We start from the raw sequence: 22,342 nt of genomic DNA on the forward strand, positions 1-22,342 counted from the left end.
GTACTTTTATCTAGTTTTTACATTAACTTTTACTATTAACTTGTTTTAAGAAAACTTTTACATGCATGTCATTCACTTTATTCAAAATTGATTTAATACCTCCAAACGATTTTTCAGAATTTTGTACTACTGTTAATACTTTATTTTTATTTTATTTGTAGGCATATGATTCCAGCCTAACCTGTTTTTTCATATTCTAAATGACAATTCAAATTCTTTATCACTTCATAAAGAATAAAGAACATGAGTTCATCAACATGGTGTAATAATATTATTAGTTTACTACTACCATTTTTTTATTTTCATCTTTAAATTGAAGAGAGAAAAATGTAAGTCTTTTCACACTGAGCCAGCAGATACAGGTTAGAGACGAATCTAGCTATTTGGAGTAGAATATTTGAGTGAAAAAAGAGTTAATTACAAGATATATATATATATATATATATATATATATATATATATATATATATGAAATAATATTTGTTAATAAAAACAAACTATTTATATAGTAAGGTGAAACTTAACATTTGAATTTAATATATTAGAAAGATTCACAAAACATTAAATTTAACTACTTTTTACTCTACAATTATATCTTAATTCTTTCATTTGTAACATATATTTCAAAGTATTTTTTAGTTTTATCAATGATGTATTTTTATTATGTTTTTATACAAAACAATCTCTTTGGAACAAGGACAGAGGAAACTAAAATATGACTAAATAATGCATACATTAACAGTTTAAACATACCGCTATTTAACCATAAACCATCTTATGTAATTAAAACTTATTATATTTATTTATATAAAATAATGGTTATTACTCTGTATATAAATAAATTGAGTTTCATTTTTATACCGTGTAAGAAAAATTATTGATCAATAAAAATATTGTTGGTGCGACTTTTAAGACAAATACTTTAAAATTATATGAAATTTTTAATTAAATAGCATTGTAAAAAACTATACTATATACTATTTCCTCGACAAGTTTTTCATTCCCTCTTACGTATTCGTCTCTTTAATTTTTTTTTTCCTCTAATATTTACTTATGTTTATTTCTCCACTTTAACATTTTTGTGTGTTTTGTTGTACCCCACGAAAGAAAATCCAACTTGAAATATTACGAAGGTTTAAGTCAAAACCTTTAAAGTTTAAACTCGAAGAATGTATATAATAAAAAAACACAAACATATTTAATAACCCGAATAGTTAATTAATTAAACTTGTTTATTCCGTATTAACTCAAGCAGCTTGCAACTGAACTATGAAGTCGAAAAACAATAAATAAATGGAAGAAGAAGTAGTTACAATTGGCAAGGCCATAGGCCATCAATTTTGATTCTCCAGACAGAGTTAACTCATAAGTTTGAACACAATCTCATAATAACAGTAACAATGGTGAGTGAGTTAAAATGCAGTCAACTAATATATGGTAGTACTACGTAGTACGTAACAATGGTATGTCTGTCTCAGAAAGCACGCATTTGAGAAGTGAGATTGACGAAAGCTTCTTCCTTGCAAGGAATTGTGAGGCCTCCCATGGGATGGTTGAACCCAAACTCTTCTTCTGCTCGGTTCAGCAAATCAAGAAACAAAGGGTGCTTCAAATACGATATCGGCACCACGAACCTCTTCTTTTCGACATCTCCCACGTAAACTGCAACGTGACCCTTTGGAACATTGTTCGACTTCAACGAGGTGTGTTTTGCATTAACCATAAACGGTAAACGAATACCCATCGATCGAAGGTTGCTTGGTCCTTAGAAAATGGTGGTGTTGAGAAAGTGAAGAGTGGGTGGTGGATTATTTATAGGAGGGAAAAATCGTACGTGTCCAACTCATAGCAAACGAGAGGGTCCCAGTTCGTAATAATGTTGAAGAAAGACTCACATGGTTTTGTTGAAGTAGAAGCTAAAATGCACGTCAAAGTGTTCTCACTGTTTGGTTCGGTTCATGAGCCAGCTAAGTTCCATTGGAGAATTCTTTTCACCATTTTCTTCTAATCACTCCATACTATTTTTTTGTATCAAAGTGCAGTACTCTGAAAACGATAACTGTCTGTCACTGTCTCTCTTTAGAGTTAGATTTACGCTCACTTATATACACGTCGAGGTATATACATGATATCTATCATGTTAAAAAGTAAAGTTTAAATCTAATTCAACTTCATAAAACCGACTTGTTGAATGAAGATTATATTAATTTTTGTACACTTAAATAGTTTTATCTATTTATGGGATTTCCAACAAGATTTGTTATGGGATTTCCAACTCGTTAAGTTACGAATAATTTCTTTTTTTTTTTACTACATACAAATTTTAATACAACTTTTCTAACAAAAATCAGAAACTCGAACAATTATATATTCTAATAAAAATTACAAATCGTTCTATGTAATTTATTTTATAAAATTACATCAAAATACTTATTACTTAAAAAGAGCAACAAAATTTGCTTTTCTTTTTCTTCCATTATTTATGGAGGAAACACGAGGAGGGCAAGAATGGTGATAACGTGGCCATGCATTAACTCTAACTTCACTCACATCCATAACATTATTCAACCTTTTCTCCAACCAAAACTTTATCTTCTGTTACTTCTGTCTTTCATGCACCTACACTTTCCTTAATAGAATGTTCATTGCATTTTCTGCTTATTTTATCACTACCAAGTCAAAATAACCTACCAACACAACCTTAATAAACCGACACACCATACTCAGCTACATTAAATACTCAGAACTAAGATGTCGTGGTCCATTATAAATCTACTAATACCGTTTTCTTCCTCATAATTTCTAAGCAGAAAAAGAAAAAAAGAAAAAACGATGAACACACACCATTCTCAGAGATGTGAGAGTTTATCAGTGAACCGACAAGATTCGGATATTAAGGATAATAAGCAAACATGGAAGTTTAAGAATCTCATCAGAACAGCAAAAGCATTAACACTTCTGTTTTATATATATTTTTTTCTGGCTTTTAGGTTATTTTGTTTGTTCTGATGAGATGTTTTGCAGTTAGTTTTAATTGTTGAGTAGCCATTAAACCTATTTATGAGGTCCCACTCTCGTAGATATGCTTTCAGCTTTTTACGTACACATATAACGCGGCAAAGGTACAATCATACGTATTTTATCAGTATTATTCTATTACTTTATACGACAACCTAAAAGTTTATTTATACCATTATATAGAAAGATCTTATTAAATAATTTCATCTTCAATAAAAGAAATGTTGAAAAATTAAAATAAGAAAACTAATTGTAATATAGTTTTTAATTAAATGATTTTATATTTTTAATTAAAGAAAACCATTTTTTATTTCATAAAATATATAAATACTCTCCCCAAATATAATTTTCTAATTTTTTTTTCACACCAAAAACTTAACACGTGGTTTTCTTAGTTTTTAAATTATTATTTTTAAATCGTATTATTTAAATTAGAAAAATATGGACACATAATTACAAGAGCACGTGTTTCCATTAGGAAATTATAAAAAATAAACTAACTATGAAATTATTATCTTTGGCAATTTGGTTGATAAGTAATATCCACAAAAAAAAAAAAAAAACTTAATTAGCCATTTATAATAAAATTTCATTTCTCAATTACTCAACATTTGATAATTATTGAAAGAAATATACTGTTTAATGAAATCGAGTGTGAAATGCCATGTTTTAATCATAAACATTTAATTAATGAATACACGTAATTTGAAAGCAGAATCAATGCATTTATATTATTTATAAAGCATTTAAAATTTACTATCAATTATAAGACACAATTAAATGTTTACAATTATTGCTACGTACCCTATATTCGTACTTGAAAACTTATGTTAATTAACCAGAATAAAAGATTCAGAATATATATGATGAAATAACAAATGCTTTTCAAAAGTTTAAAGAGAAATTTAAATTTTTTACTATATATTGATGGTACTATCACTTTGATGTTTTAATATTTTTTTTGAATATATTAAATTCAGTATATTTTAAAAATAAAGTACAATAATGATATGTAAAAATGAAAGGATAGGTTTGGGTTAGTTAGTTTTTATTGTCGAGTAGTCATTACAACGTTGATTTGCATACCCTACTCCTTAGATATGTTGTTAGCCTGTTTACCATAAAAAACATAAACCTATTAGCCTATGTATGTGTACTCAATTATGGCATCACATACCATTTAAACACACAAAAAATGACACCACAAACGTATAGATCGAAACGTATCACTAAAAAGACATTTTATTTAACAAGTTTGGTTCCTCGTGACAAAAATATTAATAAGATTATGTTCGAAACGTCAAATCCAAAATATACAATGTAATTTCAATTCAAAATTGGTTTCAAATCACAATTCTAGTATTTAGGTTCTGAAAACAACGGCACTTCGAATTAATTTTAGGAAAATGATATTTTGACACTGCATACGTGTCAAACCGTAGTTGGACGATTTCAAATTAAAAAAACTAAAATAAGAGCATATTTGAAAGAAAAAAATCAAAGTTTTTTTTTAATTTAAAATCGTCCAACCACGTTTTGACACGTGTGCAGTGTCAAAATGATGTCAAAAAATTGGTGTCAAAATATCATTTTCCTTAATTTTAAACTAAACTTTAAATTCATTGTAACACCTCCAATTAATTGGAAATAACTACCAATCATATCACATAATTTCAAAGGAAAAACAAATAATTTGATATTGATACAGAAAATGAATACTCAGTTAGTATGTCATTCTAACATAAAAATTACTTGCTAGAGATGCAAATCAAACTCTTGTAAGAATGAATATTAAATTTTGAGGCAGTGAAGAAAAAGGCATAGTGGAAATAGAAGTGAAGTTTTGTGAAAGTTGGTACGTGAGTGGCAATCATGTAAAGATTTGTTGCATACACACAATCATAAAATGAAAAAAATAAGAGTAATAATACAATTAGTTACATTCATTTGACACGACAAAATATGAGATACGTACAGAGTATAATTATTCAAAGGTATATGGCCACCGGCATTGCTATTAGGGTTTGGTCGTGACCTCATAACCTTAACTATGAAACACAACATTAGATTTATAATCACTATTCACAAAAGATATGAATCTTTGTTGTATGGCCATAACACTATAATCTATTAATCCATAACCTTTCCACACACATGTAGGTCCCAAAATAGCGGTGTTTGTTTGTTAGCTTTTCTTCTTCCGCTTTCAATACCCTATTCATTCTGCTACCTTCTCCTTGCACTCCATACTTTTCTTGACGCACTTCCAAATTTTGCTAAATCCCAAAATTGACCTTTCTCTAGGGTAGAAATCCTATTTTTCTGAGATTCGATGAGATCTATATTCAATTTTGAAATTCGTTCTTATCATCGGGTTTTGAAATCTAACGGGGAATGGATGATGACAGAAAATTGTTTTTACCTAATTATTTATTATATAATATCTTAGAGGAAAATTTTGGGAGTGCAAGAAGAAAAATTGTAGGTGCACGAAGAAGTCACATATGTATTCTTTTCCATTTTCTTGAACATGGGTTGGGCTATGTGGGGGTAAAGGTTTGGTAGAATTGAGGTTTCTGCTTCTTACACCCCACAATTTCTAACTGCAGTCTCATTGTTTTTAAAATGACCATTTTATCGTTTATACCGATGACTTTCAGATTACTCGTTTGGACTGGAAATGTTTTCTAGAATTTCCAAAACATGATTTCGGGAACAAATGAGATATATTTTGGAACGTGTTTTCCGAAACAAGTTTTTTGTAACAAATTTTTTAAACTATTCGAGATTTCAGAACCACTTTTTAATCTTTCCATAATAAGCTTTTTACCGAATCATAGAGGTGTTAATATTTCCAGAATAAGCTTTCAGAACCTGATATTTTAAGTTTTGTTGTAATTAATACATATAATTTAGTCTATAAACATAAATTTGTGGTTTGAAGATGAAAAATATATTTAATTATTTATCATAATGAATAATTTTGTGGTTTTATTATTTTTTAATAAATTATTTGAAAAATCAGTAATAAAAATTTAAATAAAAAAAAAAGTGATTGCGAAGTTTTCCTGTTGGAATGTCTTGATATTTACCTATAAAGAATAGATTAATAAATGATGAATAAATTTCATTTGACAGACAATTGAAATACTAGAGTGTATGGTTTGGACAAATAATGTTAATATTATGAAAGACAATTTATTATGCAAACGTTAGAATTGTTGTCTTTGTGGCTGTACAGAGGACCAGACACATAAATTGGACATATTTTCCTATTCTAAGTCCTAACAATGCTTCAATTCACTGCTCCTTCTTAAACACCTAGGACAGTCATTCGGTCTGTTCCACAATTTCTTTCCCTTCTTATGGGGGGCTGATTCAAAACTCTCAAATATATATATATATATATATATATAAAATTTGAATTTACAAATAATATTCTATTGTTTAATTATTGGTAATTAGCTCATTTTCATATTTTTCTTATGACTTATTGGTTAAAATAAGATATTGAAATTATAAGTGTGAATTTTAGTTTATATTGATAAAAATAAAATAATTTATCATTATATAAGAATAAAGACTCATGATTTTATTGTTTCAAAATTTTGATTTTAGATTAGAATTGATGGCAATTTCTTATGACGACTCAATGTATATAAAAGATTAAATATACATTGTACTATATCTGACTAGTCAATGTCATTCACACTGATGAGTAATCCAATAATTGTGAATCAGGTAAGATAGTTGTCATTAATGACTAATTAATACATTTAATGATCATATAAAAGATAAATATATCATATTTATAAGTGATTGACAGATTATATTGTTCAAAAATATACCATATTAATAGATATTAATAGGTTGAACAATTATGAAACCTATAAATACAATACTAATGTTGAGGTAAAGACATATTTATCAAATTGACATAAAATCTTGTTAAAATAATATCCTGACTTGAGCGAGAAGCAGCAGGAAGAAAGCGAAGCGGTAGACTTGAACCTCATCTTACCGAAACATGCATAATATTGTTTTAAAATTTTGGGCAAGAAGTGAATTTTTTTATATGTATCATGTTGGATTTATATTATATCTCTTATTAACCTCATATTTTATAAACCTATCAGCATACATAATATTTATAACCCACAATTATTTTTTTAATTTGTTATTTATAATCTATTTACTTACACAATACAAATTGTGGCAACTACCTAGACTATTAATGAATGAAGAGAGAGAGAGAGAGAGGAGATTAAGAAAATAAGAAATGGCACATGGAATCACATGATGAAACCCAAACTCTTCTTGAGCTGGACTCAACCATATTGGACCACAAACAGTCTTTTTGTATTTCTAATTTCGCACTCACACTGCAAAGTTATCTTTTCGGACGTAATTTCTAAACTTTCATGTCCATCTTTCAACACTGATTCCAAAATCATGCACAATTCCATATGCATAAATTGGACTATAGTAAGCAGTAAATTTTTTTTATAGATTATCTTAAAAAAAAAGTGGCATGTGATTGATTGAAGTTTATGATGTGAATATATATAATGGTATTGTTTTTGGTTGTGATGGAAGATGGGAAGTTGCAATGTCCTAGTTGCCCACTTTACGGAACTTGCACCCTAACACTCCAACTTACTATGAATGATACATTGTTAAATTAGATAGATACTTAGCAAAACATTGCATACCATAAACACAATGATGCATGTATGTACCAAGAAAACACCATCATATCCACACATGTAATGCCAAATGCAATGCATTTTCCAAATCAAACTTCTTAACACCTTTCCTGCCCTTTTTCCTTTAGTTTCAATTTTACATTTTTAAGGTTAAAAACAGTCTAAAGTGTTCAAAATATTTGCTTCGTATTTTCTTATTTAAATTATTTTCAAAAAAGTATTTTAGTTTTTTAGAGAAATTATTTATACTTATCATTTAGATTTAAAAAAGTAAGATTGAGACATAGATTAATATTTGATATTCTCTTACATTTTTATTCTATATATAAAGCAGATGAATAGAATAAATAACAACTTCTTTTATATAACATTGTATTTTTAAAATCTCACAATTCAAATAGAATGAAAGGAAAAAGGTTTTTCTAATATAACTTGCTATGATTTATGAGTTACTATTATTCATGAGTTATAAGAATGTAAACTTTATTTAGAAAAGCTATATTTATTGGAAATTGTTGAAGAAGACTACATTGATTTGGTGCACGAGAATATTAGTATGTTCCAAATCAAAATGCAAAAGAAAAAAAAAATGCGAAGACAAATATATATTTGTTTGTTGGTGTTTCACAAACTATCTTCATAAGAATTATGACTTTAAAATCGTTTATAAAAATATTTGAAATGAGTTGAAAAGGAGAAGAAAACTAGATGATTTGAGACATGAAAATTCTAATTTGAATTGCAGATAATGAAAGAGTATAAGACAATTAAAGAACACTCAAACAAAATATTGAACATTGTTAACAAGATGAAATTATTAGGTAAAGAGTTTCCAAATTTTAGACGTTGGAGAAAAAATTCTTATAACAATGATATAAATAATCAATTACTTTATTGAAAAACATAAAAAAGTTTGTCTACATATAATTTGACATAAGTTATATATGTCTTCTAATCATATGAGTAACAAAGATTAACGAGAGAATATATGTATTTTACTTTATATTGACAAAAAAGTGTTTCAAGGTCAAAAACTAAAAATTAACAAAAAATGGACGAGTTTTTCCATTTTGTCTATGTTATAAGAAAAACAATCATGAACACAACAAATGGTGGTAGAGATTAAATATAAAATGCAAAATAAATGGTCAATTAAAACATGTGAAAATGATATGCAAATTCCAATATTTAATTTTTTTTTTCAAGATAGTAGAGGACGAATAAAAGAATTACTTTTTGCAACATTGTGTTACAACCAAATAAACTTGTAAAAGGCTGGCTTACAGTACTTAATTAAAGTCTGATTCTAGTATTTAATTCATTTTCAATATGTTGATAGTTTTAAAACATTCAATTGATAATATTTTTCTTTTAAACATTCAATCGTTTTTAATCTGTCCATAGTTTTAGCAATATTTTCTAGTAAATAAGCCAAATGTCCAGTGACATTCTTGTTTATGAAGTTATAGGGGTCAAGGGCTAACACGAGTTATCTTTTCTGTTCATGTTTTCACCTTAATAATTCTTTTACACAGAACAGAACCTTTATAAGTTACAAGGAAAAAGCAATATTCTCTATACATATTATAATGCCAAAAAGATTTCTATAAAATAACTGTCATTTTAAAACAATTTACTTTGTTAACTGTATATACTCATGTTGCTGTTCTCCACTGCAATTAACAGTGTATAGATGTAATTGCTGTGCTGATATAATGAAGGAAATAATATTACAGTGACGAATCTAAGTGTGGAAAAAGTTGAACACTTTACTCTAAAATAAACCAGTATATTCAAAGGCCTTTGTTATCAGTTGGAGCCCAATACTCAACAATTTTCAGAGTAACATTTGGAATCATAAATTTGCTTGAACTCAATGCCAGAGAGATATATGTACAAAATTTGAAGGCATCGGTTGTGATGCAATTGGATTAAGGAGAATCTCCAGAACAAAATGAATGGACGAGACCAGATATTATTGCTCCTATCTGTCTATGAACTAGGAAAATGAAAATAGCCAATGTTCAATTGGTCAAATTGATGAAACCATTGCAGGCTTTTGAACAAGTAATTAACTAAGAGAAGAAGTTAGAGTAATGAAGTAATGTTCAGTGCATGGAATAGTGAGACCACCCATTGGATGGTTGAATCCGAATTCTTCTTCAGCCCAATCCAACAAGTCTCTGAACAAAGGGTGGCTCAGGTAAGATATTGGAATCACGAATCTCTTATGGTTCTCTCCAACGTACACTGCCAAATGACCTTTTGGAACATCAGCAACAGCAGAAGCCATTTTGATTCTCTGTGAAAGAGTTCTCTGAAGTTTCTGCTTGGCATTAGCTATCCCCACAAATCTGTTACCAGTTTTCATGATGCAGAAGGATAGATATGAACCAAAGTGTAAAGATATGAAGTGATGAATGTTTTATGGGTCGAATTGGTATCAGAAGAAAATGCAGACATGTATATATATATAGCGGTGAAGTGAAGCCATGCACTAATTTCTAAATACTGATAAGTATGATATAATGATATGAGGAATGTTCAGAAACATGTCAGGTGAAGGACTTGGGGTATGTTCACATGAGTGTGCCTAATCCAGACCAGAACATGAGGACCCACTGAATTTTGGAGCCAGAAAAAAAAGTGTGGTACTGGTTGAAACTTGTACTACTTGTTGATTATTATTTCATGCTTTGAACGAATAATGCTTTGGCCCTTTTTATTCTAGGCACGTTCTTGACATGAAATGCCAACATGAATTGGAAAATATGTTGAACTGGTCAGACCTATTAAAAGGAGCTTTGAATTTAGACTGATGCTCTTTACTGGCAGTTTCTTGTCATCACCAGACAGCTTCTGTTGTGACAAAACTGATAATAGATAGGCCTATCTACTTCCTTCACATAATAATTTCAGGATTAGGTTAAGTTAATCCTTTCTTTAATTTGGTCCAAATTGACTTCATCTCATAAACTTAATACCCCTTTTAAAACTCCCATCCTAAATAGTAGATACAATGTCAAATCTATAATGAAATACCACCTTCCCATTCTCACCTACCTAATATGTTGGACTAATTCAAGCACAGAAACTTCATTTCTAAACCAGATCAGCCTCAATTCAATGACCCATTATGGAGTTTGATTTTGTTCTTTTGAAACCAAATGGTGAACAGACTAAAAATCAATTTTTTATGAGTGTGATTTTCTATATTATTATCTAATTATATTTGAAATCTTACTTCATAGTGAGATTAGAATCCCACTCATCTAAAAGAATAGACACCCCTTTTGATTAAAGTGTTAAGACAATACATTATGTCTGAATAATGTTTAATTTTTATTTTTTATTTAATGTAAAATTTAAAGTCACATTTAGATTTTGAACAATAGTTTATTCAACTTATTTTAAAAATTGTTATCACTTTTTTCATTAGTTGATCATGTAAATTTTACATTAACAATGAATTAAAAACAATATCTTTATAAATTATATAAGCATATAATATTATCCACATCGTTTACAAATATAATCAGCAAGTTCAATATAAAATAAATGGGTGAGCACTACGTCATTATTTGAAAGAAAAGCCAAAAAAAAGGTTTCAATTATTTGGTAGAAGGTTGGTTCCGTGCATTAGAGCCTCTACATATTTGTTGTTTTGCTAAACCAAGGATGATAACGTTGGTTTATACAGTTTCATAAACTGCAACAATTGCTCCTCTTATCTCCTTTTAGTTTACCTTCCTCTTAAACTCGAATTCACATGAAAAGCAACTTTCACAGTAGAAGTTTGCATTGTTTCGTGTAGGTAAACTATAGTAAAAGGCAAATTCGGTGTGGCAAAGTGCTTCTTATGCAAGTTGATTAGACCAATAGAGTGTGAAGTACATCAGATAATGCAGATTTTACAACAGTTATGGGAAATGAAGAATGGCTTGGTTAGTTAGTTCAGCTTCACTTCAATCTCTTTGTACCTGTTCATTCTCTATTGAATTCATAAAGCATTCCAATAATAGAGCCACTCAATTGAAAACTCAAATCGTCCATGTGATCGCACAAAAGTTGTTTTCAACCACTGCACGTGAAATACTCCCACTATTGCACTACTGGACCCGATTTTCGGAACGCCAAATACTTTAACATTTTATGTAACAATAGTGTACTTACAGTTAACCATAAAACAACATGTTAATCGGTTCACCCATGACTATGTTCTATTTGTGAAACAGTTCTAATAGCTCAACATTATTAGGAATGGAAGACACAAAATCGACAAGGAACGTGAAAGAGAGTTTGCATTTTTGAGTAATACATAATTCAATTGGCACTCCTTTTGCCCTCCCATAATAATCTCACAAACATAGTTTCTGTTTTCTAGTGTGTAGTATTTTTTGCTATATAATTTTTCTAAACAATAGAAACTTGTAGTCAATGAAGTTCCTTAACTTTTCTCGAGCTGGCAAAAAATTAGGCTGGAAAGTATCACTATTACTTATTCTGAAAATCTTCCAGAACAGGTTTTTCAAAATTTTTGAAGCATGTTTACAGAATACGTTTTCCAGAACAGAATTTCTGGAAAAGGATTTCTAGAACAAATTTTTAAAATGTATAGAATACATTTTGAAACAAATTTTCTAAAAAAGAAATTCTAAGAATAAGCTTTCCAAATCATATATCATACAGTCCGGAATGAGTGTTCTGGAATGAGCTTTTCAGAGCAAGTTTTCCAAAACATATGAAATGAGTTTTTTCTGGAATGAGCTTTCTCTCTCTTTTCGTCTTCATCTACGGTGAGAATGGTGCAACAGTCCCAATGAAGGCAGCAACAGTGGTAATGGTGACAGTAAAGGAGGGTATGATAGTCTTTTTGAGTTGAAATGGGGGTGTAGTTAGTGATAATTGCGTGTAAGAAGAAAAAACCTATCCAGTTTTGCATTGGGGGTCCAAATTTAAAGCCCAGTATCATGAAAGGGTTTCAAATTCATAAACGTTCTTTTGACTTGAAGTGGATATAGATCGAAAAAAGTTTATTTAACAGCTCTTTTTTAATAACTTTTTCACATCTTCGATGTAGATATCTTGTGCCACTCCTAACTGAACGAAAATAAATTATTTTCACTTGATGGGGATAATGTGCTCGCACTAGTTAAGTATTTTCTTTTCTTGAATTTCATGAGTTGTATCTCTCCATGTGAGGTTCAAAAACATACGATGAAATGCAATAGAACTGCTGTAATCAAAAGGCCTATTACAAAGTTTGGCTAATATCTCCAAAATATTAACTGCATTTTATCCCTACCAAAAGATAATAGATTGACTGGTGTATCCACTGAGATTTGATACTAACACTATAGCATTTGTACGTATCAAAATATTGGAGAAAAGCAAAGAAGTGGTTTTGCAATATGTTCTGTTAGCATTGTCATTCAAGTCAAAATTTCCAACTTCAGTTGGATTATACAAGGAAAAATACAGCATAACATAATTCATAGTAAAAGTAAGTTCCTTCTCTACAAATTTTTCTCGACTGATCTATCCGAGCACCATTATAACATGATTTAGAAACTCATCCTCTTTCCATGGAATTGTAAGGCCGCCAGCTGTATGATCATATCCAAACTCTTCTTCTGCTCGACTTAGCAATTCTTGAAAAGAGGGTTGATTTAAGAAAGATAGTGGAATCAAAAACCGCCTCATCTTATCTCCAACATACACTGCAAGATGGCCTTTTGGGACTTCAAGTCCCTTGTTTGCTTTGACAGCAGAAAATGATGGCTGTCTAATAATACCTGGTATGCGGAAACCCATTGTATTTTTTGCTCTACAAACAAATAGTATTCTGAGTATTGTCAAGAGGCTTGTATGAGAAAGAAATGTTTGAATTCTGATGCTTGAGGATGTAAATGAATTGTGTTGCTTGAGCACAAAAAATAGTGTATATATATAGTTGCTCATGAGTCATCTGCATCTGCAATATTCCAATTCCTCCGTGAGTGATTTTCTTACAACAGTTCTATTGAGGGACAAGGAATCACATGGTGTTGTCTTGGAGATTTATTTCAAGGATTAGGAAGATAAATGTGAGTATATACTATACCCCACCTTCTGAGATAATGGACAACATATTTACCTACTTGAACTTAGATACATCAGCAGTGGTGAAATGTAATGCTTGTTCATTCATTGAGCAGTAGCTGTTTCAATGGTAGACATGCTTCAGACATCACCCATGTTTCTCTGAAGAAGATATATAAAAGATGTAAGTAGCAATAAATAACCTGTAAACCTTGAGAATTGACCATAGTTGATTGCCAGCTCTGAAACAGCGCTTGGATATAAGAGAACCAACATTGAATACTTGATCACGAGGCACCATGGACCACATTGTTTATGTACATCAGATTCTAGGCACACACGTTGTGTAATTTGCATAAACAAAGTTTGCTGCTGCCATGAAGAAGTTTCAACATGATCAATTAGTTTCTCTCTTTCACATATCCACATGTTTTATTTTAAGTGGGGTAATCTGTTCCAGAAGGTGGGACTTGAGTTATGTTATCTACTATAACATCTTACGTTGAATCAGTAGAAAGTCCTCTAAGACAACACCATATGCTTTGTCTCTCATTTGGTCCCATAACAACAACTCATAGCTCTCTTTCACCAATAATCCAAGTAGCCTATGGTTTCTTGCATATCCTTTGATCTATGTATATATATATCTGCTGCTAAGAGAATTTAGGATCAACACAAACCATTCACATCCAGAAGCATTCAAAATTCAGAAGTTTATACTTAAGTCCTTTCTTAGACCATTCTCTTCTCCAGTCTCTAACACAATCAATATAACAATGGGTTTTCGTTTTCCTCTCATGAGAAGGACATTATTTGCTGGAAATCACATATCTTCTAAAGCAGTGGATGTGCCAAAGGGCTATTTTGCAGTCTATGTTGGAGAGAAAATGAAGCGGTTTGTGATTCCTCTATCATTCTTGAACCAACCATCTTTCCGAGAATTGTTGAGTCAAGCTGAAGAGGAGTTTGGGTATAATCATCCCATGGGTTGCCTCACAATTCCTTGCAGCGAAGATAGCTTCCAACATATAACTTCATGCTTGAATGTGATATAAATCTCACACTTTAGAAGACTGACATAGATTAGTAGAAACTTTTTGTGCAGTAGAATGACTAATCAAGAGTATGCTCTCTCTCTCTTTTCTTGCATTATAACAATGAATTGAATTATTCAAATGGCTTCTTTGTGTTTTCTGTCCGATAGTTACAATGTTTAATTGTTGATTTGTCCCTTAAATAAAAGAAAAATCTCAAATCATGAGTAAGGCTGCTTGATCTAGGAAAAACTACACTTGGCTGAACTAATAAATTTTGATAGCCGGAACAGAACATGAGCAAGAGTATATTTCTGAGGAGTTAGGAACATACAGAAAGATAATATACTCAGGAGGAAGTTAAAATTATTTTTTCTTATAAACCAAAAATATGTTCAAGATTATACATATGAAATTAAGATTTTTGAGGAGCATTGACCCAGATCATACATGAAGTGCCTTCTCTGCCTGGGTAGGTCCACAATAACATTGGCATTGGGGTATTTACAACAACAAAGACTTATCCCAATAGGTGAGATCAGTTATATGAATCAGATAACGCTATTTGGCTACATGCATCATAGCCATGCCTTAAATTTCCAAAGTTCAATGATCAGTTTTTCTCTCTCTCAGGTTTGAGAGCTACTTGTGTTTTAAGATCAACCGAAGTTCCACCAGAACTTTAAATTTCTCACTCTAAATAGTGCAAGTGGAAATCGAAAAAAAAAATAAAAATCTCTAGGTGATTTGGGAAACCAAAATATCTATATTTACTAGCCTATAGGCTATTTGAGCAATCTCTTTAAAGATTGCCTTGTATCTAAGCAATTCATAGCAAGAATGTATGAAACTCAAACTTTGGATTGGTTCTATCAACTGGATATTCATCTAGTAAGAGAAACTGAGAAATCAATATAAATCCAATTTTAATTTTTGTATCTTTCAGTTATAAGTAACAGTCTACACAACATTCAAGTGTTGTGTTGTGGGGACTATGTAGTGGATGCTCCTTTTGCACCACTTTTATCACGTGGAGGGTGAAACGGATCTGCATAAACACTCCACAGTAGACATTTCTTTTACTGTATTAGTTATCAGAAAGTGGTAGTTCATTAACTTGAAGAACCAATGTATATGTTTTGAGCCTGTCTGGAACACAAGCAGAAGGCCATTATATTGGTTATGCAATTATTTGCTTATTGGCTGTAAAGTCTCTTTCTGAAGTGCAACCAGGTTGGCATAGTTCTCAATTCTCAAAGTAATCGTTCACTAAAATCATGTAGGCAATATCATGTGACAACTCATTAGCCCCTGTCTCTCACTAGACCCCATCAAGCATCAAATTGCCCAACAACCATTGAGTTCATCAGAGAACCGGGTTCACACAGACTCGTAGTATATCTATCTATATATATATACACTCACAATGACATTCTCAAGCAAGGCAAGCCAATCACAAAGAACTCAAGCATTTCTTCACACACAAGCTCTTGCATTGTTTGGTATTGTTCTCTGTGCAATTCAACTCAAAAAACAATGGGCTTCCGCTTACCCGGTATTAGAAGATCATCTTTTGCTGTCACCAAAGCAGCTTCCAAGGCTATGGAGGTCCCAAAAGGCTATCTAGCAGTCTATGCTGGAGAGAAAATGAAGCGGTTCGTGATTCCTATTTCATTCTTGAATCAACCTTTATTTCAAGAATTGTTGAGCCAAGCTGAGGAAGAATTCGGGTATGACCATCCAATGGGTGGTATCACAATTCCTTGCAGGGAAGATGCTTTCTTAGATCTCACTTCTCGTTTGAATAGGCTATAAATCATATTGGAGGAGACTCACGTAGATTAGTTGAGACAAACTGTACAGAAGACAATTTTATTTATTCATTATCCTTCTTTTGTAAGTGGAAAAAACCATCTAAGTGAGAAAGTTTACAGAAATGTCATATTTCTTTTTTGGTGAAGTTTCAATGAATTTTGCCTATACAATTTCTCTGCCAAATTTTGTTTGGAGTAACTATAGTTTGACATACATTAAAAAATTTTGTATTTGTAACAGAGAAGAAAAAGTAAAAAGTTGTAAATCATAGATAAATGTAAAAAAATTTCTACGTCAAAATATCGTTACTTTGGTCACACGTACAACTTCATGAAAGCTTTAAAAATCTAAGATTATCCAAGACATTTAACTAAACACAGGAACACAATTCACAGTAGAATACATTTGGTAATCATCATGCAAACCCAAAGCCCATTGAGCAAAAATAAGGAAAACCCAAAAGTGAGCCCATCGGCCCAAAAAGAAGCAAGAATTTTCGGCTTGTATAGCGGGAAGGGAGCCCAAAGGAAAGAAGACAGGATTCATCATGCAAGGTTAAGGTTTTGATTAACTTCTTGTACTCCATTATTATTTTTTAATTATCTCCCATTCATCCAGTAATAAGTTTTCTAAAATGTAAATATATTCCACAAAGAAACTCATTTTATAATGAATGAGAGGTGAATCAAGAAATTAGTGAAATGCATGGAAGAAACATCTAAGCTTGAATGGTAATTAATGGCTAGACCTTAAGTTGTGATAGTCATTGTGAGATTACTTTAATAATGTATTTGGATTAAGAAATGCATACGAGGGAGTAGAAAAGAAAAGAAAAATGAGTGAATAGTAAGGTTATTTAAATTAAGGGAAAGTGAGTTTAAAGCAAAGAAGAAAATTTATAAAAATTTGTATCTAATTTCATCGATATAATAAATTTAAAGGATCATAAAATGATATATTTATTAAATGATAAAATTACCCTTAACATTATAAATTAATTTTAATTTTAATTTAATTGTTATTTTACAAATTTATTTATTTATTTTGTTATTGATTTATTTAATTTATTAGTTTATAAATTTTTTATTACTTTTATTTTTTAATTTTAATAATATTATTATTCTTATCATTTTATAAGATTATTATTATTATTTTTAAGCTTAATACCTCCCTTGGTCATCGTATTTGTGTGAAAATCTAGTTCGGTCCTCAAGTTTTGAACTGCCTCAATTGGGTCGCGTTAAGTTTAGCTGACGTGGTATGCTGACGTGTTGGCTTAATCCTTTTTTGGTCCTCGTATTTATGTGAAAATCTCAGTCCGGTCTTCAATTTTTGAACTGTCTCAATTGGATCATAATTTTTGTAAAAATAGACACATTTTATCCCAATCGCACACGAGGACCAAGGGAGGTATTAAGCCTTATTTTTAATAAAAATATTATTTTTCATGATTTTTATTATAAATAAAATATATTACTATTCTTTTACATTTTATTATTATTATTATTATTTTATTCCACAAAAAAAATATCTGAGCTTGGGGATAAATACAAAACCCAGAAAGTGCAAGTGTGTGGTAGTAACAGAGTATTCAACGACAAGTAAATGCTTGAACACAGCGAGTGTGCGTATGTTTCAATTTATCAACATAATCAATGGAACCAATGATTTTGTTCCTAAACACATCTTCCACTTTTGCATGAAAGCAAAGGGAGAAAGAAAAATATAATCTCTACAAAATTGTTTGTTTGAATTAGATACTATCATGTGTGTCGGTGTCTGAGAAGTATTCAAGTGAGAACCGACATGATATTTAAGAAGACATCTTCTTTGCAAGGAATTGTAAGACCACCCATTGGATGATGGTATCCATATTCTTCCTCTGCTTTGCTTAGCAAGTCCTGGAACGAGGGTTGATTCAAGCATCCAATCGGAATCACGAACCTCTTCTTTTTCTCTCCGACATACACTGCAAGGTATCCTTTTGGGACTTCGGTACCCTTTGAAACTTCTTGTCTAGCTCTTCTAACACCAAGCAAATCAAAACCCATGTTTTCTTTGTTTGTTGTACAAAGTGTTTCAAGTTCGATGCTTTATGATATATTTCAGAATGGAATGAGGGGTATATATATGGCGCTTGTGTGGATCACCTTGCTTCCCAAATTGAATGGTTTAAGGCTCTTTGGGTCTGGTGAGAAACAAGGGATCATGAACCATGTGGTTTTGTCTTACACGTCTTTATCAGAAATGGAGATTTTTATGGAAGTGTGGTCAATAAAGTTATTGCTTGAAGTTGAAAGAGAATTGTACACCAAAAAAACCTAATTATCGTTCAAACTATTTAATGCCCTGTTTCTTATTGTTGAAGACATGTACCAGACATCTCTCATCTTCTCTTCCTCACACGTATGTTTCATTGTTGACAAATATCTGTGCAGGGTACTCAAAACTTATATTCAGTGGTTGCATTTGTACAATGCCATTCATTGTGATAACAGCTTGAATGACAAGTCCTCGCCAACAGCACGGAAGGTACTTGAGATTGAACTCTCCATCAGCACCTCAGAGTTTACTACGGAACAAGTACAAAGCAACATACAATTTAATTGCAGACTGAGACATTGTTTGTTGCATTGGTATATTCCTCTATTGTCATCGTTGTGTATTTGGATGAAGTATTGGAATAATGGAATATACCTTCAGTTTCACTCTAACTGCCAGGGTGAGAAAATCATTATTATTAACTTTTACTTTTACCCCTAAAAGTAAATATTGCCACATTCCTTAAGATGGATTTTATTCCATGTTTAGTTCAGTTTAAAAGTAAAACTGAAAGCACGAGATTACAAAGACCTTTGATAAAAGGGTGAAGCCTAAAAGCTAAGAAATTATGACTTTTCTACTATATTTTGTCTCTAACTTCTATTAAGCCATCTGTCTTTGCTTTCACTGAATCTTTAAACCAATCAACTCTTTCTTTTCAAATTCTATCGTCTTTCAATGAAAATGAAAATCTCTATAGGTGTTATGTCAAATTGCCAGTTGGAATAAATGTTTTGGCACAGTGGGTCATGACAGAAGACAGACATTGAGCTTAATTTAGACGGGACCTATATTTATACACAGCTCATAGATTGCTTATGTGACACTGCTGTTGAACGACATATTTCAATAATCCAGTAACATACGTTTATGTTTTTGACAGTAATCCAGTAACAGATCTCAGGCTTTTATATTTTAAAATGTGTTATTTCTTGTATCATTTTGCTTAATTTTACAAAGATCAGAAAAAGGAATAAGTGGATAACAATGAAGCATGGATGCTGAGGAAAGAACATTCAGTAAAAATGATCTCCTATCATTTTAAAAAGATCAAAGGAAATACATGAATGTTACATTAAATATATATCATGAAAATAAAAATGCACAAAATCATTTTTCTGTAGAGGCTTAGTAAATTACTCTAATTAGTGATGGAGTTCAGAGATTGCAGCAAATTCTGTAGAATTAAATCAATTTATTTCCAATTTTTTTTTTTTTTTGTTTTTTTTTGTGTATAGACCTTGGGTCAACATTCTGGGATCCATGTCTAAGGTTTTCGACAGAACTACAATAGTACATTCAAAACAGCAACAGTCAGGTTTAGCGAACTAATCTAAATCGCCAATATAACTACTCAGTAGATTAATGCAAAATTGGCAGAAATACCACAAAAGACCAGTTGAGGGAGGCAGATGGTATAGATGGTCGTCAAGTTTGTGCTGGATCGTATTTTAATTCGTTCATATATACAAAAGGTAAGCATAAATTCGGAGTAAATCTTTGGTATGTTATCATTGAAAATGTCATAAACTTTCTTACAACATCTTGGATACTACAAAAATGAAAAAAGAAGAAGCAATGTCTGCTCTACAATATGTTACTATATGTTACTCCTCTGAAGAGAAATATGGACTATTGCACATTCAAGCGAGAAGCTATATCTAAGAACACATCTTCCTTGCAGGGAATTGTGAGTCCTCCCATAGGATGATCATAACCGAACTCATCTTCAGCTTGTTTTAACAATTCTTGAAATAAAGGCTGGTTCAAGAATGATACGGGAATCATGAACCTCTTCATTTTCTCTCCAACGTAGATTGCAAGGTAGCCTTTTGGGACTTCCGCAACCTTTCTAGCTTGGCTTGTAAATGATGTCCGTCTTCCAAGTAAGTGAAAACCCATTGTTTTCGCTTCTACACACAAAGAACTACAGGGTGATCTCAGAAGATTAGTTAAAGGTTGTGATGAATTTGAATTCAGCTGATTCAGTGTAATGACTTGTGAAGCTTGTATGCTCAATGATAGATGAACACACATATATAGATAGATAACTCAAGCCTCTCTCCTGAATTGGGTGGTGAATGTACCATTTGATAGGGCCAAGGGAGAGACAGAGCTCATTAAGGTTGATGTGATATGTCTTGGATGGTCAACCATCAGATTTTACTTGAGATCTAATAAATTCTGCCTACGGAGAAGTCCTTGGACAGATTACCATCAGACATGCTATAGACACATTAAATATTGTGTTCATGGTCTCTATAAGCCAACTGGAAGATATTGATACACTATAAAACCGACAATCTATTTGAGTTATTGGATAACATTATTTTAAGACAGGAGATGTACTGCTTTTAATGATTTTACGCTGGCTAATTCTACAAGTTCCTCTGGCATATGGCCGTACAAATGAGCTTTCCACTATGTTATGTTGCTCAATAGATAGTTTATCTGAGAGAGTTGTTTGGAAGTATAGGTAGTTAGTTATAAATAGCTGAGTGTTATAAAAACATAATTTTTAACTTTATTGATTTACTCAATTTTCTGCAGTCTAACTAGATACGAATACAGTTGATAAATCCAAACTGAAGTTTGTGAGCTTTTCTGAGGTCTTAAAATATTAAGAACATTGGAAAGCTATTGAGCCTAACAAGGTATAGTCCCTTATTAAGTTAACAAATATTGCACTCCTGGGTTCTTTAAAGTACCGAGCTTTTTTACTTTTCTTTTTGTTTTGATATTTTTCACTTTAGCCACTGAGCTTGCTTCGATGAGTAAATTAATAGAGCAACTGTAATTGGCCTTCAGCTGTGCAACATATACAAGCTCTGAAATCTGATAAGTGCTGCACTGATTAAATTTTGGTAATTATAGTGCATGGTTTATGGCTGAATTATTCAGTGAAGAAATAAGGGCAGCACAGGTGCATATAAACTAAACCCCAATTCTTAGAATATGAAATTTTGTTAGCTACAAGTTACCCATAGAAGTAGATGAGAGCAATCGAAAAAACCTATATACTAGGTCCACTACTATATACCTTGGCTGGCAGTTAGGTAGTGGTGAAATCTTGTGTTTGATCGGGGGCATTAATTTTAACTTCACATGTGTGTATTAAACTTGAAAATCTTTATATCCAGTCCATTATAAACTGATGCTTCTCTGTGGCTGAAGAAACATACTATTAGCTCTGTTCAGACTGCGAAGCATATGGACAGTTATGCAGTGGAATTCATGATAAAAATCAAATTCTAATTGAATTGCAGAGAGAACTGGACATTTTAATTGATAAACAACAATACTTAGCAATTGAATTCGTTGTCACTACAAAAAATGGGGGAATCTTTACAAGTTGAGAAGATCCCT

General features: G+C 31.3%; 2 protein-coding genes and 1 long non-coding RNA gene across 7 annotated transcripts; 1 reads left to right on the top strand and 2 right to left on the bottom strand.

Annotated features, from left to right (window-relative positions):
- Positions 1-1,314: 1,314 nt before the first annotated feature.
- On the bottom strand, positions 1,315-1,767 carry LOC106755551 (auxin-induced protein X10A). The gene has a single exon (XM_022778000.1). The coding sequence runs from the start codon at positions 1,742-1,744 to the stop codon at positions 1,475-1,477; it is 270 nt and encodes an 89-aa protein (XP_022633721.1). The 5' UTR covers positions 1,745-1,767; the 3' UTR covers positions 1,315-1,474.
- A 7,445-nt stretch (positions 1,768-9,212) lies between these two features.
- Positions 9,213-10,387, bottom strand: LOC111240518 (auxin-induced protein 15A-like). The gene has a single exon (XM_022777997.1). The coding sequence runs from the start codon at positions 10,093-10,095 to the stop codon at positions 9,796-9,798; it is 300 nt and encodes a 99-aa protein (XP_022633718.1). The 5' UTR covers positions 10,096-10,387; the 3' UTR covers positions 9,213-9,795.
- Positions 10,388-18,221: 7,834 nt separating this feature from the next.
- On the top strand, positions 18,222-21,380 carry LOC111241153. Of its 5 annotated transcripts, XR_002666960.1 has the most exons (4): positions 18,222-18,630; positions 19,093-19,376; positions 20,357-20,451; positions 20,661-21,380. It is a non-coding gene; the product is annotated as an uncharacterized LOC111241153 (long non-coding RNA). The 5 variants fall into 5 exon arrangements; XR_002666959.1 differs by lacking the exon at positions 20,357-20,451 and having other exon boundaries at positions 20,661-21,378; XR_002666958.1 differs by lacking the exon at positions 20,661-21,380 and having other exon boundaries at positions 20,357-20,605.
- The last annotated feature ends 962 nt before the right edge of the window (positions 21,381-22,342 follow it).

Source organism: Vigna radiata, chromosome 2 (genome assembly GCF_000741045.1).
Source record: "Vigna radiata var. radiata cultivar VC1973A chromosome 2, Vradiata_ver6, whole genome shotgun sequence".
In the NCBI taxonomy this organism is placed as follows: domain Eukaryota; kingdom Viridiplantae; phylum Streptophyta; class Magnoliopsida; order Fabales; family Fabaceae; genus Vigna; species Vigna radiata.

What these genes read in the sequence shown, in the direction of transcription:
- LOC106755551 (XM_022778000.1), bottom strand. Translation starts at nt 1,744, where the DNA reads ATGGGTATTCGTTTACCGTTTATGGTTAATGCAAAACACACCTCGTTG.
- LOC111240518 (XM_022777997.1), bottom strand. Translation starts at nt 10,095, where the DNA reads ATGAAAACTGGTAACAGATTTGTGGGGATAGCTAATGCCAAGCAGAAA.